The sequence below is a fragment of the Schistocerca piceifrons genome, chromosome 1, assembly GCF_021461385.2.
Source record: "Schistocerca piceifrons isolate TAMUIC-IGC-003096 chromosome 1, iqSchPice1.1, whole genome shotgun sequence".
Taxonomy (NCBI): Eukaryota; Metazoa; Arthropoda; class Insecta; order Orthoptera; family Acrididae; genus Schistocerca; species Schistocerca piceifrons.
In genome coordinates, this window is record NC_060138.1 from 677,526,696 (window position 1) to 677,549,705 (window position 23,010).

General features: G+C 41.2%; 1 protein-coding gene across 2 annotated transcripts in view; it reads left to right on the forward strand.

Annotated features, from left to right (window-relative positions):
* The window catches only part of LOC124709133, a 490,737-nt gene that overhangs the window by 342,341 nt on the left and 125,386 nt on the right, over positions 1–23,010 (forward strand). For both annotated transcript variants that reach the window (XM_047240800.1, XM_047240809.1), the window contains one exon: positions 20,715–20,793. In XM_047240800.1, coding sequence (XP_047096756.1) covers positions 20,715–20,793 — 79 coding nt within the window. The remainder of the gene's footprint in view (positions 1–20,714; positions 20,794–23,010) is intronic.

Below are 23,010 nucleotides of genomic sequence, written 5' to 3' on the forward strand. Positions count from 1 at the left end.
AACGTGTAACATTTGCATCATAGTACACGAATGGAATGGCACGGAAATTATAAACACACTGCAAAGTCGGAGGACGCGGGACTGCGCGATCCTTAAGGGCAGAACGTCTAAATTCCACACACATTCACCGTGAAATTCTGGAGGTATAGGGACGAAATGCAATGTTGTCCAGCCGTAATGAAATGGTGCCAACAATTTGACAAAGGCTACACAACGCGAGAGGTGCTGATCGGGAAGTAAGGTCGTCGACATCGACCTCAGACGGCAGTGTCAATGCAATCGAAGTATTCCCGGCAATCGTGGGGGAAATATATTTTCCAACGATAAGTACGCTTACAGTTCTTGAATGGCTCTGTGATCAAGGAGCGGATTTCTGCCGTCAAGGAATGGAACGGTTGGTAGAACGTTCCGGCTGATGAAACTTCCTGGCAGATTAAAACTGTGTGCCCGACCGAGACTCGAACTCGGGACCTTTGCCTTTCGCGGGCAAGTGCTCTACCATCTGAGCTACCGAAGCACGACTCAGGAAGGTAGGAGACGAGATACTGGCAGAAGTAAAACTGTGAGTACCGGGCGTGAGTCGTGCTTCGGTAGATCAGATGGTAGAGCACTTGCCCGCGAAAGGCAAAGGTCCCGAGTTCGAGTCTCGGTCGGGCACACAGTTTTAATCTGCCAGGAAGTTTCATATCAGCACACACTCCGCTGCAGAGTGAAAATCTCATTCTGATTCCGGCTGATGTTTACCGAGACTTGCTGACTATGTTTAAAGAAAAGTGTCAATTATCTGTGCCAGCTAGAAGTAGTGCAGCGTCCAATAAAAATTACTTGTCTTGCCTTAGTAATGTGTAACTTATATTTGATGCCCTGTCTTATGTTAGTTAATGCGTTTGACAGATCGCAGCATGGCGTATGAATCTGTTCTTAAAATTTGTCATGACGTCAGTAATTGACCGCTCTGTTAGACAGGCTGTATCGTAATTAATAGCCGAAACTTGAAACGTGCGAAATTATTCTATGATAAAAGCAAAACAAAAACGTTCCAGTGAACATTAGCTCGAAAAGTGCCGTTTGCAAGATAACTGCGTTACTGATTTCAGTACAAAAGTAGAAATGCAAACTTTTCGATTAAGGCCCCATTGACTTGGGCCCGAAAGACAGGAATGTTACTTGCAAGACGGGCATCGGCACATTTTGCTGCTGATGTAAGACGACATCTAAAGCGAAAATATAGTCAAAGATAAGTCGAGCAGAGCCTTTACCTAGACTTCTCTTTGAAGTTTTCCTGATTTCCTCCGAATTTTCTGTGTAGGATCTAAATTGTGAAGTGTCCAGCACTCCCAACAGTGTTTGAAAGAATTCGCAACTCAGTGCCAAACCAAGTGCAGTATTGCATCTAAATGCGAGGGCGACACTTGGAACCTCCTTTTACCCATTGAATTATACAGCCTGCCGCAGGTTTCAAAATCCGTTATTACATAGACAGCTATGACACGGGCCGAGCAGCAACAACAACTTCTTCATGGTTTTCTTTCTTCTGTGTTTGTACAATAATATCACCTTGGAACTCTTCCATTTGGTCCGTGTTTGCATAGAAAACCAGTAATATCACAAATTGAGTCCGCCTTGATGCGAAACACCGTGTTATTTCTTTATTATTTCTTTATTATCCCAAACTAGTTTCGGCGACAAAGATCACCATCATCAGTGTTTTTTTTTTTTTAATGTAAAACATGCAGAAAGTGGTATGGTTGTACAAACACAGTAAAACATTATTACATTTTTACAAATCGTCTTTTGAAATATAGTTTTATATTGATACTTTTATACTACCTTATTTATTGTATGCTACAGCATGTTTTAAGCTATTATTGGCGAACATCATGTCATCTGCAACCATATGAGCGGCTGTTAGTAAACAAATACTCAAAGGTGAACTATGTACTTGGGGTTGTGGTAGTGTTGTGGAAACCAGTTAGCTATTTCCCTGAGGCTAACGAAGATTACAAACATATAGCACTAGAAAGAAAACCTCGACCGTTTCATCTCTAAAAATATGTCGTCGTATGAGCATCGCCAATTTGCTACATACCCTGTACTTAAAACCAGTTTTTTTTGGGGGGGGGGGGGGATTTGGAGTAACACAAAGCCATTTCGCAATGCTGCCGCAGCATCATTTATTCAAACTAACTCGGCAGTACGATTATGTTCGATGCAAACCTAAAAAAATAGCGCTAACTACCCCTTGTTCTCTAACGACGACAATATTAGCGGCCTCTGAACTGCGACACTTGGCGCAGACAAGTAAAATCCTTCAATTTACCCCTTCAAAGCCTTAAACCATATTAATTCCATTTATGGAAGTAAATTAAGATGCTAATGAAAAATGTAAGCAGAATCCGCGGCACCTTCGAACGGGATCCCTCTGGACTAGCGATGTAATGACACTTAAAATCTGGAGACAATCATCTTGTGGTGTTGCGAGGTCCTCATCCAAAATCTACAAAGTTCTTACGCGCAAATCTTACGCCAGCCATAGTCACATGACTTTGGAGGGTAACGTGACGTTAGCGATAAATAATATGCGTAATCTATGGGCTCTGTCGCTGTCATGATAACACATTGTGTTCATTCCTTACGTCATTTCTGGACTGAGTACCCTGGTCTTAATACCTATGGGCGTTATTTAACTCAGACACGCCGTCGTCGCATTTCGGAACTGCTTTACATTATCGGAACAAGTTTGAGGCACGCTTGTTGGTATGATATCAAACGTAGCCTAGCCGGTACGCAGCGAGCAGCCTGTATGTCTTACGAGCGGACCTTCTGAGAGGTGCATCGAGTTATGAGCTCCCACTTCGCCTGCTTATTGTGTGGGTAGGCACCTATCACACCCTAAAATTGTAGGTGCCAATGCGGCCTCGTTTTTGAAATATTGCCTGTTAAAGTTTGGGCAGCTCTTTATATGTACATAAAAGTGCCACAGTCCTGGCAAGTGAGCGATTAGCCGATGAACTTTACCACCTAAAACATTTCTTCGTAGAATATAGCTACATTAGACTGGGAACACCCGAGAAAGATGTCATCAAAGTCAAGAAAATATACCAAAACTTAATGAACTTTCAGACCAAGAACATCATAGAACAAAAATACATCGGTCACTCTTGGCATGATATCTGGAGGAATATACACCACCATCATTTACCAACAAAAGTGCGGCCATTGTGGCACTATTTTGTGAACAGGAAATTTCCAACGAACTCCAGACTACATTCCATTCATCTGGCTGATTCCCCTTTGTGTACCACTTGCAACCTGATTGACACAGATGAACATCAATTTGTCTGTAGAAATGCAAATAATAGATGGTTGTCAATCAGAAAAAGATTGGCAACTATGCAGAGAAAACCGCCGTATTTGATAACGCCAGCGTGCCTTTTATACCCGGAAGAAGAACTATACCCCACCTGGAAGAAAAGTGCCGTCAACTGGTTGAAGGGACACGCGGTATTTTACCTGCTGTCCAGTAAAGAAAGGAGAGAAGGAGATTTTTGGACGTACATTTCCGACCAGCATCACAAGCAACTACGCATGAATAATTATTATGGTACATACGCCAACTTCCTCAGAACAACAGTCATGTGAACTAAATTTTCGGTGATGCGATTCAGAACATGAAACGAGAGACAATTTGATCTTTGAAAAACAAATACGATCAAGTGACGAACATCACTATCTGGTTTAGACTTGGATTTTTTCTAAAATGTCAAGGAACCTGTAATTAATTTTAGTTTGTTTATCACTTTTAAATGTCAGTTGAAAATTATGTACTACTGTAGAATGTTATGACCAATAAAAAAAAAGTGGCAAGCGAGCGAGACTCCCATCCAGGCGACCCTGGTTCGAGACCCGTCCGTGCTGCTTTTGTTTCCTTTTTTCAGATGCCTGTTTTAATTTATAATTAATCATGAAAATTCCGCAAGGAATTGATTAAAAAGAATTACAAGCCTCTGTTGTTGTTGTGGTCGTCAGTCCTGAGACTGGTTTGATGCAGCTCTCCATGCTAAGCTATCCTGTGCAAGCTTCTTCATCTCCCAGTACCTACTGCAGCCTACATCCTTCTGAACCTGCTTAGTGTATCCATCTCTTGGTCTCCCTCTACGATTTTTACCCTCCACGCTGCCCTCCAATACTGAATTGGTGATCCCTCGATGTCTCAGAACATGTCCTACCAACCGATCGATCCCTTCTTCTAGTCGAGTTGTGCCACAAACTCCTCTTCTCCCCAATTCTATTCAATACCTCCTCATTAGTTATGTGATCTACCCAACTAATCTTCAGCATTCTTCTGTAGCACCACATTTCGAAAGCTTCTATTCTCTTCTTGTCTAAACTATTTATCGTCCATGTTTCACTTCCACACATGGCTACACTCCATACAAATACTTTCAGAAACGACTTCCTGACACTTAAATCAATACTCGATGTTAACAAATTTCTCTTCTTCAGAAACGATTTCCTTGCCATTGCCAGTCTACATTTTATATCCTCTCTACTTCGACCATCATAAGTTATTTTGCCTCTATAAATCAAAATTACACATTGAATGCCAAATTTTGTTTCAATCTTTTGCGTTTTTTTTATTTTAACAATATTCCATAACGTCAATGCAGTGGCGTTTCCTGAGAATTCGAGAAAACACAGACGCGATTGCGACGAAAATGAATGTGCATTCTTACAACGTTCGTGGTGTCGAAAGTACAAATGTTTTGATTGTTTTTATAACAACTATAATCCGTCGGAATGTACTCGTCAAAATATAGGAATCGATTCATTTTCCGTTAAATGAAACATATTTTTAATCCTTCATTCGTTGGTATTTTTTAATATTCCCTACCTCAACGGAACAAAATTAAAAATACAACGAAAAAAATTGAACAATAATGAAATATTTCTAGAAATTACATTACGGTTAATTTCCTGTTAAAAAAACCGCAAAAGATAGAAACAAAATTTGACATTCAACGTGTAACTTTGATTTATAGAGGCTTGTAATTCTTTTTAATCAATTGCTTGCGGAATTTTCATGAATAATTATAAATTAAAACAGACATTTGAAAAAAAGGAAACCAAAGTAGCATAGAGGGGTCTCGAACCAGGGTCGCCTGGACGGGAGTCTGGCTCACTTGCCACAACCATGAAACTGCCCAAACTAACAGGCAATATTTAAAAAACCGAGGCCGCATTGGTACCTACAATTTTAGAGTGTGATAGATGCCTACCCACACTATAAGCAGGCGAAATGGGAGCTCATAACTCGATGCACTTCCCAGAAGGTCCCCTCGTTAGTGACAATGGCAGCGAGCGAGAACGTCTCGTGTAACTGCTGCGTGCATCTCCTGCGTTGGCTCGTCTCCTAACACGTCATTCCGGGCGTCTATTCGTGAAATAAACGACAGTCTCACCCACCGACGAGTAGCGTAATGCAGGTTCGAGAAAAAATTGTAAATACTCTGAAATGCTCACAACTTATCATCAAGGACCCAGAATGAATTTACACTCTGCAACGGACTGTGCGCTGATATGAATATTCCTGGCAGATTGAAACAGTGTGCCTGACCGTGACTCGAACCCAGGACCTTTGCCTTTCACGAGCAAGTGCTCTACCAACTGAACGAGACGAGCACCAATGATGACTCATCCTCATAGCATTACTTTGGTTGTACATTTTCTACCTTCTGAACTTCACAGATGTTCTGCGAAACTAACGGACTAACACTACCGGAAACGTAACCCAGTCTGTGGCTAAGCCCTGTCCCCACAGCATCCTTTCTTCCAGGAGCGCTAGTCCCGCAGGTTTCGCAGGAGGACTTCTGTAAATTAGAGCTGCTGACGTGTCGTGAGTCATGCTCGGGTAGGGCGCGCAAAGGTTCGAGGTTCGAGTCCCGGTCCGGCACACAGTTTTAATGTATCAGGAAGTTTCACCGTCAAGGATGGGTTACCGAATGTAGAGAAACTATCAGCAAAATATTTTTACTATTTACCCACCTAGATTGTAGGGTTTTGCGATTATTGTACACTGATATACGGGAAGAGGTCAGTCTGAGTGAGATACTCCCGATATATTACAAGATACAGAATAGCAGTAAATAAATTTTTACAAAGGTCACTTATTCAGTCTCTAAATAAGTACAGCCGGCTCTACACTCCAATTGTAGATATGAGTGGTGTCTGCTTTGACTGACATGTCCAACAGGACAGACATCACTCGCAGTGAAGCAGCTGGTACGTATACGTGAATAAGTGGGGTGAAAAGAATGGAAAGGAAATGGAATGGGAAAGAGATGGGAAGGAAATGACTATCATCCGCACAGGGCATTGTGGTAATGCACCGCCAAGAGTTAAAAATTTGTGCCTGACCGTGACTCGAACCCGGGCGCTCAGATTCTCCAGAAATTTTGTCTTAACTGCTTAGTTGCGGTGTGGCGAGCGGGAAGCTGGGAATCAGTCGATTTCCCTCCACATCCTTCCGTAATCCGACTTTGTGTCCCTTGTCTAGTGCCGTCCTCGACGGTGCTTTTAACTCTACAGTGAACTTACTTCATCAACGTTCATATTCCCACCCGTTGTGACTCCCAAGTTATTTGTAAGACATGACTGACGCTAGTTATTATCCACAAACCGTTTAGTCAAAAGCTGCTATGGGTCTGACGGAGAGTGTGTCCGGGTAGCCGAGGTGGTTAAGGCAACCGTTCTAGAGAATCTTAACATCCGGGTTCAACACTCGCCGTTGCGTTACCGCAATGCCCTTCCAGACATGTTAGTAGTGGTTCGAAGACTTTGTGGGTGATACCCTGTGTGATCAAAAGCATCCGGACACCTGGCTGAAAATGACTTACAAGTTCGTGGCGCCCTGCATCGGTAATGCTGGAATTCAGTATGGTGTTGGCCCACCCTTAGCCTTGATGACAGCTTCCACTCTCGCAGGCATACCTCCAATCAGCTGCTAGAAGGTTTCGTGGGGAATGGCAGCCCATTCTTCACGGAGTGCTGCACTGAGGAGAGGTATCGATATCGGTCGGTGAGGCCTGGCACAAAGTCGACGTTCCCAAATGTGCCAAAGGTGTTCTATGGGATTCAGGTCAGGACTCTGTGCAGGCCAGTCCATTACAGGGATGTTGCTGTCGTGTAACTAATCCACAACAGGCCGTGCATTATGAACAGGTGCTCGATCGTGTTGAAAGATGCAATCACCATCCCCGAATTGCTCTTCCACAGTGGGAACCAAGAAGGTGCTTAAAACATCAATCTAGGCCTGTGCAGTGATAGTGCCACGCAAAACAAAAAGGGGTGCAAGCCCCATCCATAATAAGCACGACCACATCATAACACCACCGCCTCCGAATTTTACTGTTGGCACTACACACGCTGGCAGATGACGTTCACCGGGCATTCCCCAAAAAATGGTTCAAATGGCTCTGAGCACTATGGGACTCAACATCTGAGGTCATTAGTCCCCTAGAACTTAGAACTAGTTAAACCTAACTAACCTAAGGACATCACAAACATCCATGCCCGAGGCAGGATTCGAACCTGCGACCGTAGCGTTCTTGCGGTTCCAGACTGCAGCGCCTTTAACCGCACGGCCACCTCGGCCGGCGGCATTCCCCACCTTGCCATCGGATCACCACATTGTGTACCGTGATTCATCACTCCACATAACGTTCTTCCACTGTTCAGTCGTCCAATGTTTACGCTCCTTACACCAAGCTAGGCGTCGTTTGGCATTTCCCGGCGTGATGTGTGACTTATGAGCAGTCGCTCGACCATGAAATCCAAGTTTCCTCACCTCCCGCCTAACTGACATAGTCTTTGCAGTGGATGCTGATGCAGTCTGGAATTCCTCTGTGATGGTCGGGATAGATGTCTGCCTATGACACATGACGGTCCTCTTCAACTGTCGGCTGTCTCTGTCAGTCAACAGACGAGGTCGGCCTGTACTCTTTGACGTTGTACGTCCCTTCACGTTTCCGTTTACTAGCACATCGGAAACAGTGGACCCAGGGATGTTCAGGAGTGTGGAAATCTCGCGTACAGACGTAAGACACAAGTGACACCCTGACACTCAATCATCTGATCACGTTCAACGTCCGTGAGTTCCGCGGAGCGCCCCATTCTGCACTCTCATGGTGTATAATGACTACTGAGGTCGCTAATATGAAGTACCTGGCAGTAGATGGCAGCACAATGCACCTAATATGAAAAACGTATATTTTTCTGGGGGGGGGGGGGGTGGGGGGGGGGTGACCTGATACTTTTGATCACATTGTGTGGAACTCTTATGCTGTCCTGGACTGCGAATATATGTAAGAGAAACAGGTAAAGTTAGGAATGCTCAAGGGAAATGGGATAGGATCCCTCATGTACTTAAACGAGCTGTAGGTTAGCGTGGAAAACAATCAGAGACTATCTTGATGACGCTGTTGTGTACGGGAAAGTGTCCTCGTTGAGTGTAGAGGGATTGTGAATGAATTGTGCAGAGTATCGTATCAGTTTGGCGTGAAGATGGATAATGTCAGTTATGCGGTTGGGTAATTAAAGGTTTGCTGCTTGTTTCCGTCACATTGATTGAATGTGTAGGCTTAACATTCCGAAAAAATAAGAAAATAAACGAACACATACGGTTTTATTGGGAGAGTTGTGACAAAGTGTAGCATACCTATAAACAAGACCATTTTTGAGAACTGTTAGTAGACTTCTTTAAAGTCAGTACCGCCATTTCACTTTTTTATTTGCAGTTTTACATTTACACGATCATTATTTCGGCTTTAAAGTGACATTATCAAGTGTTTTAATGTTATACAGTGCCTAAGATGGCATACTGTCGTATTTAAAATACACTATTAGACACATTGTCTAAGGGTCAAAATTTCTGGTAGAAACCTACTGCTTTGTTTTATCACTGTGTATACCATCTTGACTGAATGACAGTTAGCTAAGTCTTAGCCAACTGTCATTCAGTCAAAATGGTATACTCAGTGATAAAACAAAGCAGTAGGTTTTTACCAGAAATTTTAACCCTTAGACAATGTGTCTAATAGTGTATTTTAAATACGACAGTATGCCATCTTAGGCACTGTATAACATTAAAACTCTTGATAATGACACTTTAAAGGCGAAATAATGATCGTGTAAATGTAAGGCTGCAAATAAAAAAGTGAAATGGCGGTACTGACTTTAAAGAAATATGACTGTGGCTCCACATTATGAAAAAATTATTAATCTTAGTAGACTGTTTCGAATCCTCGCTGTCTCATATTAAAGGAATAAACTGAAGTAATTTAGAAGCGTGCTGCTAGTCTGTTACTGGTAGGTTCGTTCAGTAAATGGGTCTCATGGGAATGCATCGTGAGCGTAGATAGAATCCTTGGCGATAAGGCGATCTTCTCCCTCTCCTCTGTTACGATAAAACAACGAAGAATAAGACATTGCACAATTGCTTGCAGGCAGTCATTTTGCTCTCGGCTCCCTTTGCGAGTGGAACAGGGAAGGGAATGATAAGCAGCGGTACAAAGTACCCTCTGCCATACATTGTACAGTGGCATGCGTAATATATAGATCCTACGTATGTAGTTAGGCAGTCCGTAATGAAGTCATACGTTCTCCGTAGTTTGACTTTCAGTCCTAACCCAACCGTGTCAGTCCGAAAAGTTCCGAGACAGGACTAATAAAAACGAGAGGGAAGATGGTTTTAACGCTTCATTTTTCTGCATAGTGGATGGTGTTCAAATTGCGTATCACATTGGCTTGAATGCCGGGTTGTCGTGAAAGCTGTGCCCTTTCATTGGATTTCTGCACTTCATCGTTTTGCGGAAGGTTTCTATTGCTAACAAGAAGTCTCGTCACCCGAGATTTTTTTCCAGAAAAGAATTTTCTCTGTCTCACAATTCAATGGTCACAGCAAGTGTTCTCGCTTCGTGCTTTTGTTCGAGAGTTTAGGTGATCAAGGTGTGTGCACAACTTTTGCATACACTTTTCTTTTCAGAACGTTATGGATAATGTCTTGACCAGTGATGTTATAGATGTGTTGCTCATTGCGATTTGTGACACAACGTTGATACACTACAGTCTCACGGCCACTACTTAACCCTTGCTCCTCACAACTATGTAGTCGAATGCACGTTTGTAACAAGTAATACTTGGGTTACTGTACAGCTTGTTTGCTTTAGCAATTGTATGCAAGTAGGTGTGAACGGCTATGACAGAGTCCCTGAACCAAAGGCATTCCTTTCACGAAAAGTTGCTTTACATCCTGTGTGTAACACCGCCCATTGTCCAATCCCAACTTACCTCTTATTAGCACATTGCTTTGTTCTCTGGCGCGTAGTGTCAAGGTCTGGCATGCGGGCACCAGGTGTTCAAGACTTGTGGTTCCCAGAATACATATTGGATGCTGATTCTTGAGCTGCTGAGGCTGTGCACTCAATTTTATATTCAGCGTCGCTCACAGACTTCGCACACGTGGAGGCGCAACAAATCTGTGTTGTGAAGCGTTTGCCGATTGTGCAGTGAAAACGATTCCTGCGCATTACTTTGAAGACAAACCGTATGATTAAAACGGTGTTTGTATTTTAAAACGCTGTTTGATGAATGTCACCTGTATTGGATCCATATTAACGAGGGGTGTTTTCTTCAATTCAAGGAATTATCCAACGTTTTATGTGGTCGTACTTTCAGTGTAATGATCACGTTGTTGTGAAATAAAGACGAATTGAGGAGTACTTGAGTTCATTGTCATGCTGCTCATTTAATTTAGTCTGGATAGAGGATTTCTGTAGGTAAGGACACAGTATAGATGTAGAATTAATTTCAGCGGTGTCCCAGGAAAGTGTGTTGGGGCTCTTGCTGTTTTATGTTGCACAAAGTAATTCTTACTAACGCATAAAAAAACCCCTAAGCGATGTAGATGACGCCGAGAAAGCAATTAATTACAAAAACAACGTGGGGTCGGAAAATGCCTCAAAAGCGGATGACAAGTGCTGAACATACGTGACGTTACCAGGAGGTAACCAAGCAACAGCTGTTGTTGAGTTTTTCCTTTTGCCCCCTTTTTTGTTTACAAAACTTACTGATAAAGGATGCGTAGGTCATTTATGGGTAACGACGCAAATTCGAAGCTTAAACTCATTTACTTGTGACGCAATACGGTAGGTTTTTGTTGTACTGCACTTTGCAATAAACCAACGGAGACTTGCGAAACTGCTAATAAAATAATAAAACTTACCACAGTGTAAACACGTGTCACACACGCTAAGTCTCGCACGTCGGCCCAGAGCTCCACCGACGTGAAGAGGTGATTTTGTGAGAGATGATCCGGTACAGTAGATTGATAGGCTCAACGGCTGGAAGTGCGGACGATGTACATCATCGGGCGATGTAACGTGTTTGTCATCTACTTTTCGGTTATTTCCCGACATTTGCAGCCCATAAGTCTTATATTAAATTACTTGCCTCAGTGTCACCTACGTCGTTTCGGGTGTTTTTAAACATTAATGAGGATCACCTTGTAAATTAATAACTTGGCGGACACTGTTTTAATAGTAGTCTCAAACTTTTTGCCTGTGATGCATCTATCTATAATGAAGTAATATCTGAAATGTTCACAAATGTAAAATTGTGCACAAAACTAAAAAAAAGTAGTATCGTAAGACTAGTTTGAATCAACCACTTTATACACAAATACCTGGCAAAAATTTGTAGGGGTGTGAAGTTGATTAATCACATAGATTCAGTTGTAGGGTGAAGCAGGTGGCAGACTTCGGTTGAATGGTAGCTTACTGAGAAAATGTAATCGGTCAACGGAGATTGCCTGCAACGTGTTTGTGTGACCCATGCTAGAACATTGCTCAAGTGTGTCGGATCCATACCAGATAGAACAGCAGATACTGAACATATACAAAGAAGAGCAGGACAAATAGTCACAGTTTCGTTTGACACAGGGGATTCTGAAAAACCTGAACTGGCTCACTTTAAAATCTCTCTCTCTCTCTCTCTCTCTCTCTCTCTCTCTCTCTCTCTCTAACTGATTAGTCGATTCCAACTGCCCGTGACCCCAGTGACTAAAGCATGCCAGTTGCTTCTGACCTGCGCGATCTCCCATAGATTTTCCAGGTTGGACTCCACTACTATCTTGATGCCATTGGTACATCTCATCGCTTGCAGCCTCTTCTTCCTCAGCATTAATGTCTTTTTAGTGAATCGTGTTGTCTGAAGATGTGCCCAAGTAGATCAGTTTTTGTTTCTTTTCAAGAAACCCTCTGGTTGTAATTTCTGTATACTGGCCTATTTGTTCTCTTCACAGTCCATGGAACAAATAGTTCCCTCCAACCAGAATTCAAGGGAATCTATACCATTCAGTCTTTCTAATGGTCCAGTACTCACATCCATACATCATAACTGGAAAATATTGTATCCATTACTTCATGGACCTTTGTTATAGTTATATCTCTACTCCTTAAAATATTATCAGGGTTCAACATTGCTTTCTACCAAGTAACGAGTGTCTCTCTGATTCATAGCTCCAGTCAGTAACAGCAAAGATCTGGGAGCCAATATAAATCAACATAGAAACTACCTCCAATGTTTCTCCTCCTAGATGCCATGAAGTCACAGGTGTTAATTTCCTTGACATTCAGCATTAGGCCAGCCTTTGCACTTCTTCTTTCACCTTAATACCAGGGTTTTTAACTCATCTTCATTTTCTGCCATCAGGATGGTTTCATCTGCATACCTAAAGTTATTTATATTTATCCCAATCATTTTAACTCTAGTTTCTCCCTCATTTAACACAGCAGTCCTCATTATCGCCTCTGCATACATATTGAATAAATAAGTTGACAATATGCAGTCTTGCCATACTTGTCTCTTATTGTTCCATTCGATTGCTCCATTTGGGGGGGGGGGGGGGTGATTTGAAGATAGAAGCCAATTATTCTGTGAAAGCCTACTTATGAAGTTTCAAGCTAAATTGAGTAGTCTGGGAATGTATCCTCCTTAGTGTCACTTTGGTGGCGACTGCGAAAATAAGATAAGATTAATTACAGTGCGCACAGAGGCATTCAAGTGGTTCTTCCTGCGCATCATATGTGAACGGAACAATAAGAAACCTCAATATGTGGTAAGACGCGATGTATGGTCCCTAACGGTTTGTCGTCAGTGGGACGCTGCACGAGAACAAACCTCTTTCTGTAATAACTATTCAAACAATTTTCTGCATACACCCAGTCGAGGTTCCCTGTTACAGGCACACTGTAATTCTACTATGTGCTGGCAGTTGCGTACCGTACCTGCACCATACATTTTACAAAATGTCCGTACCCTGTCTTTAAGAGACATTGAACTTTACACCTCTGAACTGACACAATCATGATTACTCCACGTTGACGCAGTAAAGCAACTGGATGCAGTAACCAGTAGTAGTGGCACTGTGCAACTAAGGGTGCAATCAGCATTGTTTCCAGATTCCCCTCCTCCTCCCCTATCACATCATGCAACATTACCAGATTTCTCCCCTCACCCATGTGACAGGGCTAATGGCCTTGTGTACAAAATGGCAGGAAAAGAAAAAATAGCAGGCATTTCAAAAAGTATAGAGTTTTCAACATTCCTATGGTGTCACAGTTGAGTGTTCAGGTAGGATAATGGCAAACACAAAAATGTGGAGTGATCCACGTGGTTGAAAATTGGAGAGGGTGGACCTGGGATAGGAGTGCAGACTGCCCTGTTCACAGATTTTGTAGGATTTCCCTAACCCTGTGACTTCAGAATCCAATATGCTGGATCTAGGACTATGGGTGCAGCTGGCGTGGTTGTCAGGTCAACTGACCCAAGTTTAAAATAGCAGGAAATTCAAAAATCGATTTTCATTTGACATTAAAGTTCGCTCGCCTTAAGTTAAAAAATAGTGCAGCCTGTATATTTAGACAATTTGTCCCCATCCATCTGACATCAAAACCTGACATCTTGTTTGGAGTGACTTGGCCCAAGTCCAGTTGTGCTACGTTCATATTTAACGTTTAAACATCTTCCACTGCTGCTGGTTTTATATAGGATAGGAATGATTGTCTTCGTGTAAAAATAAATGCAGGAGAATCTCTTCAGCTCATGTCTCTAAGGGCCACTGCAGTCACCGACCACATGCTAACAGCACCTCGCCTACTGCTCTACTGGTCCTGCTGCTGCACACTGCCTTATGTGCCCCCATGGACAACATGCACAGAATCCTAAGTTTAGAAACCTAGACCCCCCATGTATTCTAAATATAAATTGGTGGGAAATTCAAGTTTAAAATGTTGTAATAATGCAGTTGTCCTACACTCCCCCCTCCCCCTCACTCTGCCGCTGCCTGCCTCACAAACCATGGGCACTGGATCTCAGGTTTAGAATCCCCGAGCCCACTCGTCCTAAGTTAAAAATTGTGGGAAATTCAAAATCCAATATAGAAGTTCCCATTTCACGCACTAATATGTTGTCTGTTATGGTACTGCAGTCACCCTCACAACCCCTCTGATGTCACAGCTTATGTGACCTGTGTTAAAATATGGTGGGGAAATTTGAAAATACCAGCAGCACAGTTATGCTTTGGCTCATATTAAAAAATTGTGGAAGATGTAAAAATTGTCCCAAGTTTAAAATGACCAATAGCCCACTCACAGCTTCTATGGGAAAATTCAAGTAAACTAGTCCTCTCTGTCACTACTCACCACTTTTGTCACATAGAAAAAAGTGACTGATAGCATATATAAATATATATCAAACAGTTGGAGGGAAGTAAATATTTGATCATGCTGATCTTCCACAACTGATCAATATGAATGTTCAGAAAATCACCTCAACTCTTGTTTTAGATGCTTTTTTGATTCAGTTCTATGTGAATATCCTTTGGTGACAAGGTGGCACAAATGTGCCAGTGTCATGACTTCAAATGCTTAATTGCCCAATAAAAAGATGAATGCGACAAATACAGTATTCCACTACATTTGCTGTGCTTGGTTGTTGCATTCCAACATGTGACTTTCAGCATTTTATTTGGGTGACTAACCATTTTAAATCATGACACTGACTCTTTTCCGCCACCTTATCCCTGCGTATGAGCTTATTGAGTTACTATGTGCCTGCAGCAACTAGGTCACCTTCCTCTCACCAGTACTTTGTTAATTTTACAGAAGTGAATTACTTCAGTAGATGTGAATGTTTTTTGTTATATTATGTATTGATAGTATAGATCTTTATACTGTTGTTCTATAAATACGAACTGCTACTACTGAAAATAAAAATTATATAAAATGGAAAAGGCCCTACTATCCATTATAGTATTTATGTTGTTAGTTACATGGCATAATTTAGTACAATTTGAAAATGATAAAATGAAGTGGGCTTAATTAGTAGTAAAGAATTTCATTTTAACTGTAGTTGAATGAACCAGCTTGCAAACTATGTGCAGCTGAGGTACAGTTGGCAATGTGCAGTTGGCAATGTGAATTGCAGTATAATAAAATGCCTCTCCAAATGTTCCCTTTGAAATACTATCAATAAATTTGGCACACAGATTAAAAAATAGTGTAAGACCCATCCGAATTTGAAATTTTCAGAATTATATTAAGTTTGGTAAGGGAAATTCAGTATTTAATGCATTTGGTTGAGTAGTGCCTACTTTAAAACTATAAACTGAACGAAATGGTATACGTTTTACTGCTTCACTTCTAATAGTTTTTGAGATATGACGATTTTAAAAATTCGAAATGGGATAAAAGTCACACAATTTTGGAAACAAATAAATAATTCAGAAACAAAGTATCCAAAAACTCTATAATTTTTTATTAATTTTTTTTCTTTTTTTATAGCTGGGCTAAAATGACCAATAATTGCAAAATAATAAATCATCAAGGTTTGTTTTCTTATTTTTTTTTTTTAACTGATTTCACGTGGGGCTGGGCAGGCCCATAATAAAATTGAGTGTTTCAGACAATAACAGGAACATGGCAAAATGTTCTGAATTAAACAAAACAACTAGGAAATGTCGTAAAGAGGAAATGATAAGTTGCAGAAAAAAATTTGTGAGAAAACAGTTGAAAACAAAACTGATAGTTAGGTTGGATAGATACCATATTTCAATGAAAATGACAGTTATTGATAATATAATGTAAATGGCTACATAAAAAAAAATCTACTCACCAAGTGGTGGCAGGGGCACACACACAAAAGGATTTAAAGTTTATAAGCTTCTGGCAATAGGGTTGAAGGGGAAGGAAGAGGGGTGAAGGAAAGGGACTGAAGAGGTTTAGGAAAAGGGGTGCAGCTCAGAAAAGTCACCCAGAATCCCAGGTAAGGGGAGAGTTATTGAATGGGATGAGAAGAAAAGACTGATTGTTGGAGACTATTCCGGGATGAGATTTGAAAACCTGAGAGCTTAAATGTGGAAGACAGGATAACATGCAAGACAGAGACTAGTTCTAAAATGTCATGCACGAGTTAATAAGAGTGAAACGCTGAGTGCATTGTATGTAACAGAGGTGGGAGGGGGGGTGGTGAAAAATAGACAGGTCAGAAAAAAAAAGATGCAGAAATCTAAAATGGGAGTAAGAGAAGGAGTAGTAACTGTGAATAAATAGGGCTGGTACTCCAGATCCTTTCAAAAAACAACTTCAGAGACCACCACATGGTCACCCAAATATTATCCTGGTCTGGAATGTATCAGACAGCTACTTCGGACAAGATCAGGACCTCCTAAAATCATGCCCTGAAATGACATCCACTCTGTCAGAAATCTTGCCCACCACACCTAGAACAGCTTTTCGTTGCCCTCCCAATCTTCGCTACATCCTTATCAGACCCTATGCTCCTTCTGGACCCATCTCCCTACCCTAAGGCTCCTACCTTGTGACCATCCCCACTGCAAGACTTGCCCTATGCACCCTCCTGTCGCCATCTGTAGCAGCCCTGTAACTGGCAAAGCATATACTATCAAAGGGAGAGCCATCTGTGAAATGACACATCATATACCAGCTGTTACGTAAATACTGTTCAGCCTTTTACATCACCATGACTACCACCCAGTTATCAGTCAGATGAATGGGCACAGGCAGAGTGTGTATACAGGCAGTACACAATATCCTATTGCAGAGCATGCTTTGCAACATGACAGTCATAACCTTGGTGCCTGTTTCACCATACGCACCATCTGGATTCTTCCCCCAAACACCAGTTTCTCAGAACTCCACTGGTGGGAACTAGCACTACAACACTTCCTTGGTTCTCACCCCCCCCCCCCCTCACCTGTCCTTAATTTGCTTTAATTCCATCTGTCTCAGCATTTATTCACAGTAACTACGCCTTTCTTGACTCCATTTTAGTTTCTACATCTTTCATTATCTGACTTGTCTATTTTTAGCACCCCCTCCCCCCCCCCCCCCCCCCCCCTCCTACTCCCACGTCTGTTATGTATAGTGCAATTAGCGTTTCACTCTTAACAACTTGTGCATGATGTTTTAGTAGTAATCTCTGTCATGTGTATTATCCTGTCTTCCACCTTGAAGCACTGAGGTTTTCAAATCTCGTCCCGTGCAGTCCCCAACAATCAACTTTTCCTTCTCTTTCTGTCTGGTAGGTGTACCCTGACCCGGGGTTCTGCGTGACTTTTTGAGCTGTATCCATTTCCCTCAAACCCCTCCAGTCTATTTCCTTTGCCCCTCTTCCTTTCCCTTCAACTCTCTGCCAGACGAAGGAGCCACTGCCACTGAAAGCTTGTAAATGTTAAATCCTTGTGTGTGTGTGTGTGTGTGTGTGTGTGTGTGTGTGTGTGTGTGTGTGTGTTTTTCCCCTGCCACCACTTGGAGAGTAGATTTTTTATCTATCCATTTACATTAGATACCACATTTCATCACTTTAGTAGACACACGTAGTAATTTAACCGCTTCCCACTAAATATATTTCTTTATAGCGTTTGAGGGAATATGTGTTACTACTTATCTACGCTCCTTGCATCTACACCAGCTGTAGTTTCTGTTTGTTGTGAAATATAGCTTTCAGGTTAGTGGGAATTATATATCCCACCAAACAATGGTGTTTTAATGGTTATTGGCAAGTATGGTTACCACCAATGTAGTTTCGGAAGGGGCTTGGAAGTATACTTACCACAAAATTAATCTGTCATTTGTGGTCCTCGGGAAGCATACTTACCACCAATTTAGTGGTATCCCAAACCTTTTGAGAGTACGTTTTACCACATCTGTCTATACACTTACGTCTTGTTGTAGTACACCCTGCACCAGGTGTATGTAAACTGCTACGACACACTCGAAGTGGGAGATGTTCAAAGAGCAATGTAAATATGTTTGTTTGAAAGGGGAGACAGAAATATAAACAAACATACCAAGGAATAAACTGTAGTGGAAAACAAATTATGACTTAACGAAAAATGAAGTTGTGCCCAGGCCGACATGTAGACAGCAGATGGTGCTAGAGGGACCAATGATGTACATTTCTGGAATTCAAGAGCTACAAAAAGACAGAGTTTATAGGCTAATTGGGCATACAGTGAGAGACTCAGAAGAACTAAAGCAGAAAAGTGAAGAGCTCCTTAAAATGTGTAATATGTGGTTTGGAACCAATGAATTCAGATTCATCACTCTAAAACTGCTAATATTCTTTCTAGACTGCACAGTAGTGATAGTATCTCAACTACATTCCTTGGCATTCATTCAATTTGAACACAAAGTAACATGGGCTAATGTATGTGCTGGTGACTCACCCCGACTTTGAACAGGAGGCACTTAATATCTACATCCTGACAACTTGCCTTGTGTAGTGGTAATAAATTATGTACTCAAACTTTCCTTGTGAATCAGTCTATCTATTAGTGAAAACTGTACCAAAGTCCATACGCAAGTTGCTGAAATTAACCTTCAAATACAGACAGAAAATGTGGTGGAGGGCTTTAATTCAAAATATGTAACACTGGACTCGCATTCGGGAGGACGACTGTTCAATCCCGCGTCCGGCCATCCTGATTTAGGTTTTCCGTGATTTCCCTAAATCGCTCCAGGCAAATGCCGGGATGGTTCCTTTCAAAGGGCATGGCTGACTTTCTTCCCCATCCGCCCCTAATCCGATGAGACCGATGACCTCGCTGTCTGGTCTCCTCCCCCAAAAACCAACCAACCAAAATATGTAAAACTGCAGTTGATGTGATTTTTTCCGATTCATCTATTTACTAACCGGCCATAGAATTTGCATTAACGACAAGCTGTTCCTTAACTCTTACTTTGCCTATTTGAATCTTATAGTGTGTACTGTCTAGCAATGTATTGTGCCCAACATTTGTATTTATTACTTGTGTTGCATACAGTTAATTTATATTATCATATTTACATAGCTGCAGTATCATCATGTACATATACATTGTACATGTGTGTAAAATTCATGACGGCATCTTTAACTTTGTACAACCTGTGTTCTTTTCTCACATGATATCCTGCAAACCATCGATGAAGGGCAACGGCAGATTCCACATTCCTAGGTTTCCAGAAAGCGTTTGATACAGTGTCGCACTGTAGACTGTTGATGAAGGTCTGAGAATATGGATTAGGTTCTCAGATATGAGTGATAGAAAGTCTTCTTAAGTAATAGAACCAGTATTTTGTCCTCTATGGCGAGTATTCATCAGAGACAACGGTATTGTCAGGAGTGCCACAGGGAAGTGTGATAGGATCACTCTTATTCTCAATATACAAAAATGATCTCATGGACATGTTGAACAGCAGTTTATGACTGCTTGTTGATGACACTGTGATACAGGAAGGTGGTGGTATTGACTGACTGTAGGGGGATACAAAATAGATAGAATATCTAGTTGGTGTAATGACTGACAGCTTGCTCTAAACGTAGAAAAATGTAAGTTAATGCAGATAAGTAGGAAAAATAATCTCATAATTTTCAAATACGGCATTAGTAATGAGCTGCTTGAAGCAGTTACATCCCTTAAATATCTAGGCATAACATTGCAAAGCAGTATGAAATGGAATGCGCAAGTCAGGTTGGTAGTTGGAAAGGCGAATGCTCGACGTTGTTTTATAGCGAGAATTTTGGAAAGTGTAGCTCATATGTAAAGGAGACTGTGTATAGAATGCTATTGCAGTCCATTCTTGAGTACTGCTAGAGTGTTTGGAATTCCTACCATATCGGATAGCAGGAAAACATTGAAGCAATTTGTAGACGGGGTGCCACATTTGTTACCTGTAAATTCAGTCAACACATGAGTGTCGTGGAGGTACTTCATGCACTCAATGGAAATATCTGGATGAAAGAGGACATTCTTTTTGTGAAACAGTATTCAGAAAATTTAGAAAACTAGCATCTGAAGCTGACTGCAGAATAATTCTACTGCCACCAACATACACTTTGCTTAAGGACTGCTAAGATACAAGGAAGTAAGGCTCATGTGGAGGCATGAATAGTAAGTAATTTTTTCCCTTGTTCTGTTTGTGAGTGGAACAGGAAATAACTAATTCATTAAAGAGAATTTTCTGAATCATGGAATCAATCCCAATTTTCACTATTTTTTTTTTTAAATTAATGCAGTGTCATATTGTCAACATTACCTGCATTCTGAATGTTGTTGTTATACTATCTTATTCCCAAATATTCTCTTTCTTTTACAGCAAAGAGAGTTTGGAAACAGAAGAAGGAACGCAATGCCGATTAGAGGGAAGCCAACAATGGAAATATATAGACCACCGAGTAAGTAATAAAAAAACTTTTATTTTCTGATACAATTCTAGCTACTCAAGCATTCACAATTTGATGGCAGTGTGTGGTAGAAGTCTAGGTATAGTGTCTTTGACTACTAATAAAAACTTCTTGGGCCCCTGGTTTGAACCCAGCCACTGCTTAAATTTTGAATAAAACTGATCGGCACTGGCAGTCGAAGACTTCCAGCATAAGAAATTACCCTCATTCAGTAAAAGGTGGAAGAGTCAGTGATGATCAATGCCATGAGGATGCAGAAGTCAGTGGAAACAACTACATTAAAGAAACGTAATGTGTATTCACACAACATGTGGCCTGTAAATTGGTAAAGTGTCATGAGATCTCTTGATCTCCCCATTGGCAAAAGATTATGGATTAGTTCTTCATTCAGATCTCCACAAACAGACTGCCAAGGGGGGGATGACCTTCAGAAATAAATGGAATAGCCAAGTGCCAGGATAACATTTTATGAGTCAGAGTGTGGAATGTCAGAAGTTTGAAAATAGTAGGAAAGCTAGGAAATCAAAAAAGGAAATGCAAAGACTCACTCTAGATGTAGTGGTGTTCAGTGAGTGTGGAGAATTTGAACCTGGTTGTAGGAGAAAGAATTGAAGGAAGGGTTGTGGGAGAATATGGGTTTGGCAGTAGGTATGGGAGAGGAGAAACACTAATTGAGTACAGCAATAAATATCAGATGGTAATAGAGAATACTCTTTTTTAAGAATCACAAGAGGAGTCAGTATACTTGGAAAAGATCCAGAGACACAGGAAGGTTCCATCACGGACGGTCAGAGATTCTGAAGTCTGGTATTACATTGTGAGACATACCCAGGAGCAGATATAGACTCGGATCTCAATTTGCAAAATGAAAAGAGTAGACTGAAGTTTAAGAGAATTGTGTGAAAGAATCAATATGAAAGGAAGTGTGATACTTGAAGTAGTGAGGAATGATGAGACCTGTTTGTAATTTGCTGGTGATGTGGTATTACAATAAGGCAATAAGGAACACCTGAGTAGGCAGGTGAAGTACTTCAATTGATGGACGAAAGAAGGAAGTAAAAAAATGTTCAGGGAAAGACAGGAAAACAGCAGAACAAATCCTTTAGGAATGAAATTTGGAAGTAAAGGACAGCCATGGTGATATGACTGCAAGAAAGATGGGAAGATATAGAAAAAGAAAAGATTGTCAGGTGAGCTGACTCAGTGCATAGAAAAGTCAAAACAACCTTCAGTGAAATAAAGCAAGGATTGTAATTCTAAGAGTGCAATGGGATTTCCTCTGATGAATACAGAAGGGAGAGCGGATAAGTGGAAAGAGTGCATTGCAGGTCCATATGGGGGGGGGGGGGGCGACTTGTCTGATGACACCATAGAATAAGAAATTTGAGTCAATGTGGATAATGTAGTGGATTCAGTATTAGTCAGACTTTAAAAGATCTCTGGGAGATTTGAGACCAAGTAATGGATACATAGACGGTGTTCTATCAGAAGTTCAAAAACAGTGGGGGAGGGGGGGGGGCAGAGAACATCAACCAAATGACTATTCAAGGTGGCATGTAGAATCTGAGGCCAGTGACATACCATCATACTTTGAAAAATATCATCTACATAATTCTGAAAATGGTAAGGGCAGAAAAATGTGAAGATTATCGCACAATCAGCTTAACAGCTCGTGCATCCAAGCTGCTGACATGAAAGACTGTAAAAGAAAATAAATCATCTGTTAGATGATGATTAGTTTGGCTTTAGGAAAGGCAAAGGCACCAGAGAGGCATTTCTCACTTTGCACCTCATAATGGAAACAAGACTGAAGAAAATCAAGACACACTCATAGGATTCGTTGACCTAGAAAAAGCATTTGCCACTGTAAAACGGTTTAAGAAGTTCAAAATTCTGAGAAAAATAAGAGTAAGCCACAGGCAGAGTTCGGAAATATGTAATATACAGGGTGTTACAAAAGGTACGGCCAAACTTTCAGGAAACATTCCTCACACACAAAGAAAGAAAATATGTTATGTGGACATGTGTCCAGAAACGCTTACTTTCCATGTTAGAGCTCATTTTATTACTTCTCTTCAAATCACATTAATCATGGAATGGAAACGCACAGCAACAGAACGTACCAGCATGACTTCAAACACTTTGTTACAGGAAATGTTCAAAATGTCCTCCGTTAGCGAGGATACATGCATCCATCCTCCATCGCAT